The 14,215-nt window shown below is 33.8% G+C and overlaps 1 protein-coding gene across 2 annotated transcripts in view; it reads right to left on the minus strand.

Moving 5' to 3' along the window:
• Window positions 1-6,289: 6,289 nt before the first annotated feature.
• Window positions 6,290-14,215, minus strand: part of LOC132756525 (uncharacterized) — a 46,377-nt gene continuing 38,451 nt past the window's right edge. For both annotated transcript variants that reach the window (XM_060747622.1, XM_060747629.1), the window contains exons 9-11: window positions 13,479-13,691; window positions 12,723-12,903; window positions 6,290-9,716 (exon numbers count right to left, since the gene is read on the minus strand). In XM_060747622.1, coding sequence (XP_060603605.1) covers window positions 9,603-9,716; window positions 12,723-12,903; window positions 13,479-13,691 — 508 coding nt within the window. In that variant the 3' untranslated portion in view covers window positions 6,290-9,602. The remainder of the gene's footprint in view (window positions 9,717-12,722; window positions 12,904-13,478; window positions 13,692-14,215) is intronic.

Raw genomic sequence — 14,215 nt, forward strand, 5'->3', positions numbered from 1 at the left:
CATTTCAAGTCAAATATCTAAGCTGTAGCTTTCTCCTATTCAGAAAAGATTTGTTTTTATTTTCTGTTTTTACTATGTGAACATAATGAGAATCACTGCCCCTGGCAGGGCCAATTTTAACACTAGGGGCATAATTAAAACAACTTTAGTAGAGAACCCATAGAATATATTATAGAGCAAACATCAAAGCTCTATGCCTTGTACCTTCAGACAAAAATATTTCTTTTTTTTTTTTACTATATGTACATAGTGAAAATCAATGACTCCTGGGGGTGGGGCCAATTTTGACCCCAGGGCTATAATGTGTACAATCTTGCTAGAGGTTCACTACATAATGTTTCATGCCAAATATCTTAACTCTAGCCTTTGTAAATTTAGAGAAGATGATTTTTTAAGTTTTTACTATATACATATAAGGAAAACCTATGGCCCATGGGGCGGGGCTAATTTTGACACAAGACGCAAAATTTGAACAACTTTGGTAGAGTACCTATAGATGATATCATTTAACAAATATTCAAGCATTAAGCCTTGTACCTTAAGACAATAAGATTTTTTTACTTTTTACTATATGTATATATTGAAAATCAATGACCCCGGGGCAGGGGCAATTTTGACCCCAGGGCTATAATTTGAACAATCTTGCTAGAAGTTCACTTCACAATGTTTCATGCAAAATATCTAACCTCTAGCATTTGCTAGAAGAAATTTTTTTACTATAAAGTTTTTACTATATACATATAAGGAAAACCAATGACCCCCGGGGCAGGGACGATTTTGACCCCAGGGCTATAATTTGAACAATCTGAGTAGAGGTCTACCAGACAATGCCTTATGCAAAATATCTAAGCTCTAGGCCTTTTGGGTCTTTACAAGAAGGTATTTTAAGTTTTTACTATACCGGTATGTACATATAGTGAAAATCAATGACTCCCAGGGCGGGCCGATTTTGACCCAGGGCTATAATTTGAACAATCTTGGTAAGGGTCTATCAGACAATGCCTTATGCAAATATCTAAGCTCTAGGCCTTTTGGGTCTTTACAAGAAGTTATTTTAAGTTTTTACTATATGTACATATAGTGAAAATCAATGACCCCCCGGGCGGGGCCGATTTTGACCCCAGGGTTATAATTTGAATAATCTTGGTAGAGGTCTACCAGACAATGCCTTATACAAAATATCTAAGCTCTAGGCCTTTTGGGTCTTTACAAGAAGTTATTTTAAGTTTTTTACTATATGTACATATAGTGAAAATCAATGACCCCCAGGGCGGGGCCGATTTTGACCCCAGGGTTATAATTTGAATAATCTTGGTAGAGGTCTACCAGACAATGCCTTATACAAAAATATCTAAGCTCTAGGCCTTTTGGGTCTTTACAAGAGTTATTTTAAGTTTTTACTATATGTACATATAGTGAAAATCAATGACCCCAGGGGCGGGGCCGATTTTGACCCAGGGTTATAATTTGAACAATCTTGGTAGAGGTCTACCAGACAATGCCTTATGCAAAATATCTAAGCTCTAGGCCTTTTGGGTCTTTACAAGAAGATTTTTTAAATTTATTCTTATAATTCCTATTGGTTGCCATGGCAACCAGATTTCTGCATGGAATGAAATTCTTTGAACAACTTTGGAAGCCCTTCACCCAAGGATCAATCCTGCCAAGTTTGGTTGAAATTGGACAAGTGGTTTTTCACAAGAAGATTTTTTAAGTTCACTATATAATCTATATAACACACACACACACAAACAAACACACACACAGGTGAATCGCTATATGCCACCGCATCGCAGATGCTGCGGTGGCATAAAAACAATAATCAACGCAAATAAAATAACTTTTACAACATAGGGAGCGAAAAAAAGAAACAGCATTTTTTTTTAACAATGTTTGTTTAAAGAGACATGTATAACAATTAGGTTTACACTTATAGTTGTTTGTCACAAACATAATTATGTAATCTCTAATAAACTCTAATTAACCGTAATAAAAGTGTATATTTTTACAATAAGGGTTTACACATATAGTTGTTTCTCACAAACATAATTATGTAATCTTTAATGAATTCTAATTAACCGTAATAAAAGTGTATATTTTTACAATAAAGGTTTACATATATAGTTGTTAAAACCAAACATACATGTATGTAATTTACTTTTACTTATTTACCTTAATAACGGAGGACATTGTAAATTTTTACAATTAGGTTTACATATAATAGTTGTTTATCATAAACATATGAAATCTGTTAAACTTTTTTTTAGCCTTAAAGGGACTCAACTGAGCTCCAAAAGCCTAAAAATTTTAATTTCAATTTCTTACATGGATCAGCTGAAGCACTTCAAACAGAAAGATATGCAAAAGATAAATACATTGGAAAAATCATGGAATATACTCAAAATTAACTTGAAAATGACATTTTTGTGCCATTCCTAGCCAAATTTGAGCAAAAAATGTTGCACTTTTTAATTTGGTTCATTTTTGACAATAAGAATCACTTTCCTGGAAAAACAGAGTGAGGGAAAGACCTGGAATTTTGCACACAAGTTATTGGTCTGAAACCTTCATTAAATGCTACATTGATCTCGAAAATATATTTTCAGTCCCGTCATGACAAAAAAACCTCAGTGGAGTGAGCCTTTTAATATATGAGTGAATTTTTACAATGAAGGTTACATATATGTCTATAGTTGTTACACTTAAACTAACTGACTTAAAAACAATAACAGAGTATTATTTCTTGTTTAAAAATACAATTATTACAGCAAATTTGGCAGCAATATTTATTACAAAATCTTAAAATTGGCAACTTTTTACAAAATTTTAGTCATTTTTTTTTGTGTTTTCCGGCCTTGTTTTCTGGCCTTATGTAAATTAGTAAGAATCTTACATTTTTTATCATAACATATAGACACACTTCTATGCCCCTGTTAGCTGTTTAGTCAGAACTTACTTTCAAATTATCCCCAAAAAGTCATTAATGGATTAGTCCAGATTGAAACATGGACAAGTCCATTTTAGATAATAATGGTGGTAAGGGTTTAACTTTAAGTAATCCCATTAAACTATCTGTCTACTAAAATTCTATTTCAGTGGTTGTGGAGCGAAAACTGAAAAAAAAAATTTAATCAGAAAATTCTTTAGAAAGGGGGTTAGTTTGGAGAATTATTCTTCAATAAGTGGAAGCTTTAAAGAAATTATATTATATTAAATTAAAGAATATCCAAAATCAAGAAAAACGTTCAGAACCAAGAAAACATCTATCAAAAATAAACGTCCAAGATCAAGAAAATACAGGTAAATAAGCCTTTGCGAATAAAAAAAACACTGGTGGTGTTTCGTTTTTTTCAACATGATGCTTTCCAAAACTAAGATGCAGATTGCTAAATGGACTATAATTCAAGATTTTATTTCATTTTTGGCAAATATTATATACATTTCAACAAGATACATAAATTGAGCCGTGTCACGACAAAACCAACATAATGGGTTTGCGACCAGCATGGATCCAGACCAGCCTGCGCATCCGCGCAGTCTGATCAGGATCCATGCCGTTCGCTATCAGTTTCTCTACTTGTTATAGGGTTTGTAAGCGAACAGCATGGATCCTGATCAGACTGCGCGGATGCGCAGGCTGGTCTGGATCCATGCTGGTCGCAAACCCATTATGTTGGTTTTGTCGTGACACGGCTCATATATTGTATTCCTCACACAAGTAGCATATGAATAGCTGCTTAGTAAAAATCACAAAATTCAACAAATATAACCCAAAAAGGTATTTAACACTGAGGTTAAACATAATTTTTTTAAATATCAAATTTACATTACATAACAACAGATATTTTAGTACACCAACAATACAATAATTATTTAACACATAAAAATCAGCAAAACGAAATGGCTTAATATCCAAACAGCACTATTATTAACAGTCTACATATCTACATTATCTACAAATTGATTACAAGTCAATTCAAAAGGTGGCTGAATAATGTTCTTTGAATTGGACCACTTCATTGTTGGTTTTTTTTACATTCTAAATGTATCATCTGTCTCTAAAAATCTTTATAATTATGTTCCATGTAAAGCCCCTTGTATGAAACTGTTACTCCAAAAGTGAAGAAAAAGGTTGACTGGAAAATTTTGTTTCTGTTGTAACCTAAGACACTTATACCTCATAACCAAGTACCAAACATCAATTTATAGTTATCATTTTACCAGCTTCCAATATAAAAGGAACTAGTAAGAAACACAGTAAGGTACCAGTCATTAATATAAGGGTACCAGCTCTAAATACATTAGGACCAGCTATCAAAACATAGGTTCTAGACATCAAATAAGTAGGTACCAGCTATAAATACATGGGAACCAGACACTAATACAGAAGTACTAGACATAACTAGATAGGTACCAGCTACTAAAACAAGGGCACCAGCTATCACTACATAGATACCAGCAAAACTAACAATTAAGGTTAACATTGTACCGTAAAAGGAAGTCATATATAGACTGACATAAATGGAAGATAATTATTTTTTTTAAAGCTTTATATATTTTATCTATTTTAGTAAAAAAATCAAATTCTTTTCATGGCACTAAATACCGAAATTCTAAATTTCTATATAAGTGTATTACTTTATGGCAAATTTCATATTGTGTCTAATGTGACCCATTTAGAACTCCCAAAAATCTAGATTAGCTTACGATTATAAGTCAATGGTATAAAGGGCAGACATGAAATTTGCCACATCATACACAGTTTAAAACATACTTTCTAAAGACACAGAGCTATATTTAAATAGAGAGGAAGCTATGACCTTATTACACTTAAAATCTGTATCAGCTATTTTAATTATCCTGCAAGTTCACACAGTTGTGAGATTTTCTGAGATCTAGTTTGACACTACAAATCTCACCGATATTTATGCTGTCATGTTATCTAAAATTTGTTATTTGTCAAAAGAAGTGATAAAAAAGAAGTTGCAAATTTTTTTTTTTCAAAAGATGTAAATTATTCTCAGTAATGGATGAAAATGTAAAGAAATTTGGTTACATAATACAAGATGGTGGAAATTGATCTACTTCAAGGGCCAATTAATCTTGCGCAAAAGATTGTGGGTCAGGATTGGAAATTTTTCTATTTTTAGAGCTTCTTATCCCTCTGTAATATAGGTCCCGCTAAAAATAGGATTACAAGAAATTGTCTCCTGCTTTAACTGGCCCGCCATTTTTTGCTAACTTAATTATATGTATATTAAACACAGATATTAACAAAAAAGTACATGCCTTGTTGCTAAGATAGTTAAATTTCCTGCAGGATAAAATAGAAATTAATATAAATTTGGGTACCATAAAGAAGAGAGCATATTATATGGTGGGGGAAAATTATCTTATAAGTGGGGATAAAATCTGTCAAATATCAATTTGGGGGCCATTAAAGAGGGCATGTTATAAGGGAAAAATAATCTTACAAGTGGGGGGTAAACTCTCTCAAATCTTTAGAAAGTATGTGATAATACAGCAATATTGCACGCATAAAATTAATGATAACAAATAAAATCTCAATAAAATAACAAGAAAATGTATATAATAAATAAAAGTTGAAAACAAGATTGCATTTGAGAAAAATGCTATGCCACCGCAATAATACAACACTAAATAGTAGTGTAGGAACAGATTTTTTTGTTTCTATACAATTGAAGATTGTCATAATGCATATCTAATTCTTATTATCAGATTAGTGGTTAAATCTATTGTTAACTCAATAAAAGATCAGAGTAGGAATATATCAATGCACTTGAGTCTAGTGAATTTGGTGGTGAAGGTCATATTTCACACAGCCTAAAATTTCATGACTGCATCAAAGGACAACATGTAATACACTTTGTCAAAATCTAGGTCAGCTGATATCAAATTTCACTTTTAATTTTGACACTAGAGGCAAAATTTGAACAACTTTGGTAGAGTATTTAGAGTATTTAACAAATATTAAAGCTCTAAGCCTTGTACCTTCAGACAATAATATTTTTTTCATTTTTTACTATATGTATATATTGAAAATCAATGACCCCGGGGCGGGGGCAATTTTGACCCCAGGGCTATTATTTGAACATTCTTGCTAGAGGTTCACTTCACAATGTTTCATGCAAAGTATCTAACCTCTAGCATTTGTCAATTGCTAGAAGAATTTTTTTTACTATAAGTTTTTACTATGTAAATATGAGTAAAATCAATGACCCCCGGGGCCGGGCCGATTTTGACCCCAGGGCTATAATTTGAACAATCTGGGTAGAGGTCTATCAGACAATGCCTTATGCAAAATATCTAAGCTTTAGGCCTTTTGGGTCTTTACAAGAAGGTATTTTAAATTTTTACTATATGTACATATAGTGAAAATCCATGACCCCCGGGGCAGGGCTGATTTTGACCCCAGGGCTATAATTTGTACAATATTGGTAGAGGTCTACCAGAAAATGCCTTATGCAAAATATCTAAGCTCTAGGCCTATGGGTCTTTACAAAAAGGTATTTTAAGTTTTTACTATATGTACATATAGTGAAAATCAATGACCCCCGGGGCGGGGCCGATTTTGACCCCAGGGCTATAATTTGAACAATCTTGGTAGAGGTCTACCAGACAATGCCTTATGCAAAATATCTAAGGTCTAGGCCTTTTGGGTCTTTACAAGAAGATTTTTTAAATTTATTCTTATAATTCCTTTTGGTTGCCATGGCAACCAGATTTGTACATGGAATTAAATTCTTTGAACAACTTTGGAAGCCTATCAGACAATGCCTTATGCAAAATATCTAAGCTTTAGGCCTTTTGGGTCTTTACAAGAAGGTATTTTAAATTTTTACTATATGTACATATAGTGAAAATCCATGACCCCCGGGGCAGGGCTGATTTTGACCCCAGGGCTATAATTTGTACAATATTGGTAGAGGTCTACCAGAAAATGCCTTATGCAAAATATCTAAGCTCTAGGCCTATGGGTCTTTACAAAAAGGTATTTTAAGTTTTTACTATATGTACATTTAGTGAAAATCAATGACCCCCGGGGCGGGGCCGATTTTGACCCCAGGGCTATAATTTGAACAATCTTGGTAGAGGTCTACCAGACAATGCCTTATGCAAAATATCTAAGGTCTCGGCCTTTTGGGTCTTTACAAGAAGATTTTTTAAATTTATTCTTATAATTCCTTTTGGTTGCCATGGCAACCAGATTTGTACATGGAATTAAATTCTTTGAACAACTTTGGAAGCCCTTCACCCAAGGATCAATCCTACCAAGTTTGGTTGAAATTGGACTAGTGGTTTTTCACAAGAAGATTTTTTAAGTTCACTATATAATCTATATAACACACACACACACACACACACAAACAAACAAACAAACACACACACACACAGGTGAATCGCTATATGCCACCGCATCGCAGATGCTGCGGTGGCATAAAAAAATAACACAGCAAAACAATAAGTATTATAGATAATTAATGAAAGCACCCGTGTTTATTTGAAGGTTGAAGTTAACAGATTTGATAGGTAAGAAAAATTCAATTTGTCAGATACAAATATAGGGTCTGTTGTCAGACTCTATAATATAGGGTCTGTTGTCAGAAACAAATAAAGGGTCTGTTTTCAGACACAAAATATAAGATCTGTTTTAAGACACAAATATAGGGTCTGTTGTCAGACACAAATATAAGGTCTGTTGTCAGACACAAATATAAAGTAGACACAAATATAAGGTCTGTTGTCAGACACAAATATAGAGTCTGTTATCAGACACAAATATAATCTGTTGTCAGACACAAATATAGGGTCTGTTTTCAGACACAAATATAGTCTGTTGTCAGACACAAATATAGGGTCTGTTTTCAGACACAAATATAGAGTCTGTTATCAGACACAAATATAGTTTGTTGTCAGACACAAATATAATCTGTTGTCAGACACAAATATAGGGTCTGTTTTCAGACACAAATATAGTCTGTTGTCAGACACAAATAAAGGGTCTGTTTTCAGACACAAATATAGAGTCTGTTATCAGACACAAATATAGTCTGTTGTCAGACACAAATATAGGGTCTGTTTTCAGACACAAATATAGAGTCTGTTATCAGACACAAATATAGGGTATGCTGTCAGACACTATTATATAGGGTTTGTTGTCAGACACAAATATATAATCTGTTGTCAGACACAAATATAGAGTCTGTTGTCAGACACTAATATTGGGTCTGTTGTCAGACACCAATATAGGGTCTTTTGTAGACACAAATAGTCTGTTGTTAGATACAAATACTGGGTCTGTTGTCAGACACAAATACAAGGTCTGTTGTCAAGACATGAATAAAGGGTCTGTTGTAAGACTTGAATTTAGAGTCCTTTGTCAGACACAAATTCTGTAAAAGGGATATTTTTATAACAATAATCATTGAGAAACAGAAATTCAAATAATTTTAACCTTTAACTGCTCACTTTCTTAAATGCACTTGTCCAGCTTTTATTTTTAGAACAGTCTATTATCAATTTCTGGGGTAACAAGATGAAAACTGAAAGTAAGTCAGCCAGTAGTAAAGAGTTTGTTCTAAAAACAACAATATCAGGAGTTGTTTAAACATGCTTCTAGCCTTTTTTACAAGCAAACAAAAATATGGGAATATCTCTACGTCCCTGCTAGGGATTTGACAATAATGGAAGATAGATAGATATGTAGCAAGCACTTTTGATGTACATTGTAAAAGCATAGCTGTACATAAAATGTTGATCGAGTATTTTAATTGGGCATGCTTGTTTTATTGGATTTTAAGTCACACCAATACTGTAAAGATCATAAGGCGACTTTCCAGATTTACTGGTGGAGGAAGAGCTCAGGTGCCCCTTTTGTGCATTATTTCAGGCATGGACGGACCCCTGAGTACCAACAAGCTTCAAAAAGCTAGCTTGATATCTTCCTCGTATGAAAGAATCCAAAGTCCCCAATGGGATTCAAACCCACAGTAATGAGGAGTAAGTGATTTGAAGTTGGCAGCGTTAACCACTTGGAAACTGAAGCCCAAAATGCACATGCCATTCTTAGATATAAATTAGAAAACATTATATCACCATACGACACTTGGATCTTCCTAATAAATCAGAAAATATTACAAAACCATAGAATTGTTATGGAATGGAAAAATGCATTTGCCGTGCAAATAAAATCATAAGCATGAATTATACATAACTATTCCAAATGATGCAAAAACTCATTTCTTATTATTAACATATTAGAACTCTGTTTATGAGTAAATATTGTTTCATGATCTCCATATAATAATCAGTATCTACATAGCAAAATTTTATGACCATAATGTAACAAACAAACTTATAAGCCTTCTTCTCGTGACTACATTATACAAACTTAACACAATGAGCCTCTATTAGTTACAGATGATCAGCGCTTTATAAACATCTATAGGCAAAAGGCCTTAAACAATTTTCCCATTTTCCCTTCATCAGAAAAATTGGAACCAGGTTTCCATTTTCGAAATTCATCGTGTCTAGGTCATACCACAGTATTAACCGAGCAAAGTGGAATTTCTGTCGAACGTTCAAGTTTTTTCCTCGAAACTGCTAACCTTCTCGTCAAACTCGCTTGTTTCTGACATTAAAGCTTGTACATGCTTCACCCTTATACTGTGCTCTTTGTTGAATGCTTTAACAACCTGGTATAGACAGTACAGTTGTTAGAAAATTCAACAATATAATAAGGTGAATATATAATTATGTAAGAAAATTCTCTATAAAATATAATGAGACCATAAATTTAAAAACAATACAGTCTAACCTGTTAACATAGGATACCCAATGGAAATACAAATAATGGTCCTTATATACAGGTGGTCTTTTTTTGGAGGTTATTTAACTTCTTTATATTTGATCAATGCAGGAATATCAAAAAGTGGCCTTTATATGCAGGATTATCTTTATTCAGAGGTGGTCTTTAACATAGAGTTTGACTGTACTTCAATTTGGAAAATCATAAATATTACTTTCTTTTCATCACAAGTTACATATTTCTTGTTAATAAACACATGACTTGTTAATAAACTCATGACTTCTATAATGTTTTTGTCCAATTCTTCAGTCATACACTACAATTGCCTGATGACTAAAGTTTGTTTTGTTTGGTTCTACAGCACAGCTTATTTAAAGGTTATTTGGTGCTGAAGACCTGAAAAGTACATGTAGTAGTAAACTTGTTAACAATGTTCACAAGTCTGGTTCAATTTTTTGTTCTAGCTAATCATGATAAACGTATGCTGTCAGATATAATATCATAGGTCAGTTAAAGGGATATTTAGGCAAAATAATGACAAAAATATTAAAATGATCTTATGTACTCAAACCACGCTAAAATGACATTTCTTGAAGTTTCAGCATGAATTTCTGTTTAAATTCTAAATATTTTGGGTTTGAAGCATAAATATATATATATATATGTTGAACAAAATTTAGACCCAAATAGAATCACCAAGTAGTTTTAAAACAAGTCACATGACTTGAACAAACCCTTGAAGTTACAATAACAGATATTATGGATTTTATATGATTGAAACAAGTCTTAGTCATTCATTTGACATGTTCTTTAACGTTTCCAGAGTTCACTTTGACAACTATTGTGAAATCATTGCGCTCGAGATCTAACCTGACCCACGCGGGTCAAGTTAGGAAACCGCCATTTTATTCTTTATATGGAGAAAAGTTTATTTCCTTTGACTGTCAAATATATTCATTTTGAGGTCATTTACAGAATAATGACTGAAAAACTAAAAACTAAGAAATGAAAATTTTGCCTGTGTCTCCCTTTAAGTACTTGTCAAACACAATTATCCTCATCCCTGGGTATTTCGGAAAAACAGGATCAATGTGGTACAACGGTTTCGTTTTTTATGAAACTAGCCGAAAAATAAGTTCAAATTTCAGTGTGCTGCATTTGGCCTTGCATTTAGCTGGTGTTTTACCAATCTGACAATCTCCACAGGGCTGTGCCTTTTTACTGTGGGTCAAATGCATTGGACTCTAACAAAGTAATACCCCGGTCACATATTCACGGAATACGCCCACGGAAGAGCCACGGATTAATTCCGGCATCGTCCGTAGCTACCCGTACTGGTCTGTAGCTCTCCGTATTGTAACCGTAATCAATCGTAGTAGTCCTTGTATATCCGTAGCGATCCTTGACAATTTTTGAACATGCACAAAAATTTGCTACGGAAAAATCAACCGTAGCGTATCCCTACTAGTCCGTATTAAACCGTACTGTTACGTACTGGTCCGTACGGAAACCGTACTAGTCCGTACTGATTCGTAGGCCTCAACCTGCTACGGATTTCCACGGTTTGGTACGAAGAACTACGAAGAACTACGTATTTGTACGGTTACCCTACGTATAAGCTACGGTTTTAATACGGATTAATACGGCATTGTCACGGAAAGCTACGATCGTAATACGTTGTACTACGGAGATGCAGGGATTAGCACGGTCTTATACGGTTTATTGCGTTGCAACACGAAACGGTACAGAATGGTACGGTCCACCACTGTTTAGTACGGATAAACACGGATTTATATTACATACGTGGAATAAATTAATAGTATCATGAACTTTTTCAAGGGTATAAATACTACTTTCTTGTTAAAATAGACATATTTGCGTGAATATTCAATAAATGATAATTGCCATTTACTGGCTGCAACTTTATATTGAAATAGCTCAGAATGCGGAGGCAGTGGTCGAGCTGCTTGATGACATGCACAGAGGTAAAAATATATTAAAATCGTACCACAATTCATAAGTAATAGAATAGAATTTAATGTTACATATCTTACAAACATTAATTTGGATCGTGAAATTGGAGTAAATATGTACATAAAACGAAGTGTCTCATAAGCCTCGGACGCTAGCCCTTGTGTGATAATAAGATTAATTAATAAGCTTTTTACATATTTTTAAAACATAAACATTCATGATAATTAATGTTATTGTAAAATGAACAGCAAATTTCAAAAAAGAAAAGCAGTATTGATCAACATTTTTCTTTAATGATTACTAGCCCATATCTAATCAGGTAAGAGTTGATGGTGGACTAGAAATGGGGTTTACGAAGACCCCTTCATGTTAAGTATGAGGATCTGGCGTCCTTCATGAAATTCACTTTAATCGGACCTGATATGACTCGGGGTCGGATGCGATGAGGCCGAATCCCCTCCGCCAAAATCATTGAACTCTGCAATTCGTTTTCTAGGTGTTCTTTTCTTGTGAGGCATTTTGAAAATGAGCATGCAAGGGGTTGTGGACGGATACAATAGGTCCGTGGCAATACGTTCTTCTCCGTATCAATTCGTTCTTCTCCGTATCAGACCTGTACTAATTCGTACAAACCCGTGCTTATACCGTAGTGTATCCGTAGTGCATCCGTCCTGATTCGTGTCGCTCCGTAACAATCCGTGTCTCTCCCCGGGGATTTTGGTGGTAAATCCGTCAAACTCCGTACTCATACCGTTGTGTGTCCGTACTGGAACCGTAGCGGACTACGGAATTTCGCATTTCCGTAGTAATCCGTGAACGATTAGACCGTAGCTCTTCCGTGGCATTATCCGTGAATATGTGACCGGGGCATATAATTTGGAAAATATCAAATGTAACATAATGTAACTCTAAAGCATACCTCTTTTTCTCGGCTCAATGATCGCCATATTTTGATGGAGAAATCATCACTAACTGTAACAAGAACTTCTGGATCAGCGGGATTAAATGCTACAGAATTCACGACGTCTGTGTGCGGGTATTTGTGCAGACATAGGCCATAGTGACGATCCCACAGATAACCGTGCTTGTCTTCCGCGCCACTGTTTATAATATAACATTAACGTTTGGTTTTGTTAGCAATAAACATAATTATATACAACAAAAATTATCAGTGATTTTTCACCTTATAACAATCCCATTTTTAAAATCAGATCATCGATTTTGCTATGTTACTCTTAGCTACGAAGTCAGTGGAGCATCAGTAATGATATAACTTTAATGAGATTGCCTTATATACGTTATAACAGAGGCCTATAAATGGCCTGTTCCAAAGTGAAATTTTCTTTAAAATCATGCAGTTTTCCCAAAAGTCTAAACTTACACCAGCTTTTTTTCTTCCCAAATTAACAATTTTAGCGATTATTTTATTGTCCCAAAATCAAGAGGCTAAAGCCTCATCTTAATTAAATGAGAAAAACCACTGATTCTATAAATAGCAATGTTTGTGCTTCATAATTCAACAACTGTAAATAATTATTATATATTATTATTTCAATTTATTAAGCAGGTTTTCCAACAGAAAATTCTAAACACTAAAGATATAGTACAAATGAGAAAACTTTTTTGTGCGAGGGTTTAATGAAAAAGAAAAACAACAACAACAATTCTGCAATACCTTGCCACATATTCCTCACAAACATCTAGAAATATAAAGAAACATTCATCATTTGACGTGTACGCCTTGTGAGCCCTGTGCATTGTACCAACCTCTCGCATATTAAGTAGGTCAATCACATGGATATCTATCTCCTGTGCGATCGGTGGCGGATACAGAGGATTTTCTATGTGGTAATTCTTCGGCCAAGGTCGACTGTTCACATACAGGTATCTGTAAATATAAATACATGGAGTTCACTATATATAGAAAATGTTTATTTTCCCCCATGATATAGATAAGCAGTTGGCATTATTTAATGAAAAACATCAGTTAATGTCAGTTATTTTTAGTATTTTTTATAGAATTATAGCTATATATATATCATAGGTACTTTACCTATCGGCTTCTCCAATGAAAGTAAAATACCATATTTTAAGGATTTAATACATTACTAAAAACACACCAACATCCTATAAGTATGACAGAGGTCAAGCACTCATAATGGCAATATTGTTATTATTATCATATTTCTACTACATGTTTTCTATTTAATCAACCTAGATTAAATTATTAACACAATTACAATTCTCACATTCTTTGAATGCGTAAATGTCTATTACCATAGCAATTTTAATCTATAACTTTCATTCACAATCAATCCAACCACAACTATAATATCATCAATCAGACTTATTTTTGTATATCAAGGGTTGAGTGCGAAACTGTTGTAACTTATATGAATAAAGAAGGTCTTA

The sequence above is a fragment of the Ruditapes philippinarum genome, unplaced genomic scaffold (assembly GCF_026571515.1).
Source record: "Ruditapes philippinarum isolate M1 unplaced genomic scaffold, ASM2657151v2 ctg1504_1_1_1_1, whole genome shotgun sequence".
Taxonomy (NCBI): Eukaryota; Metazoa; Mollusca; class Bivalvia; order Venerida; family Veneridae; genus Ruditapes; species Ruditapes philippinarum.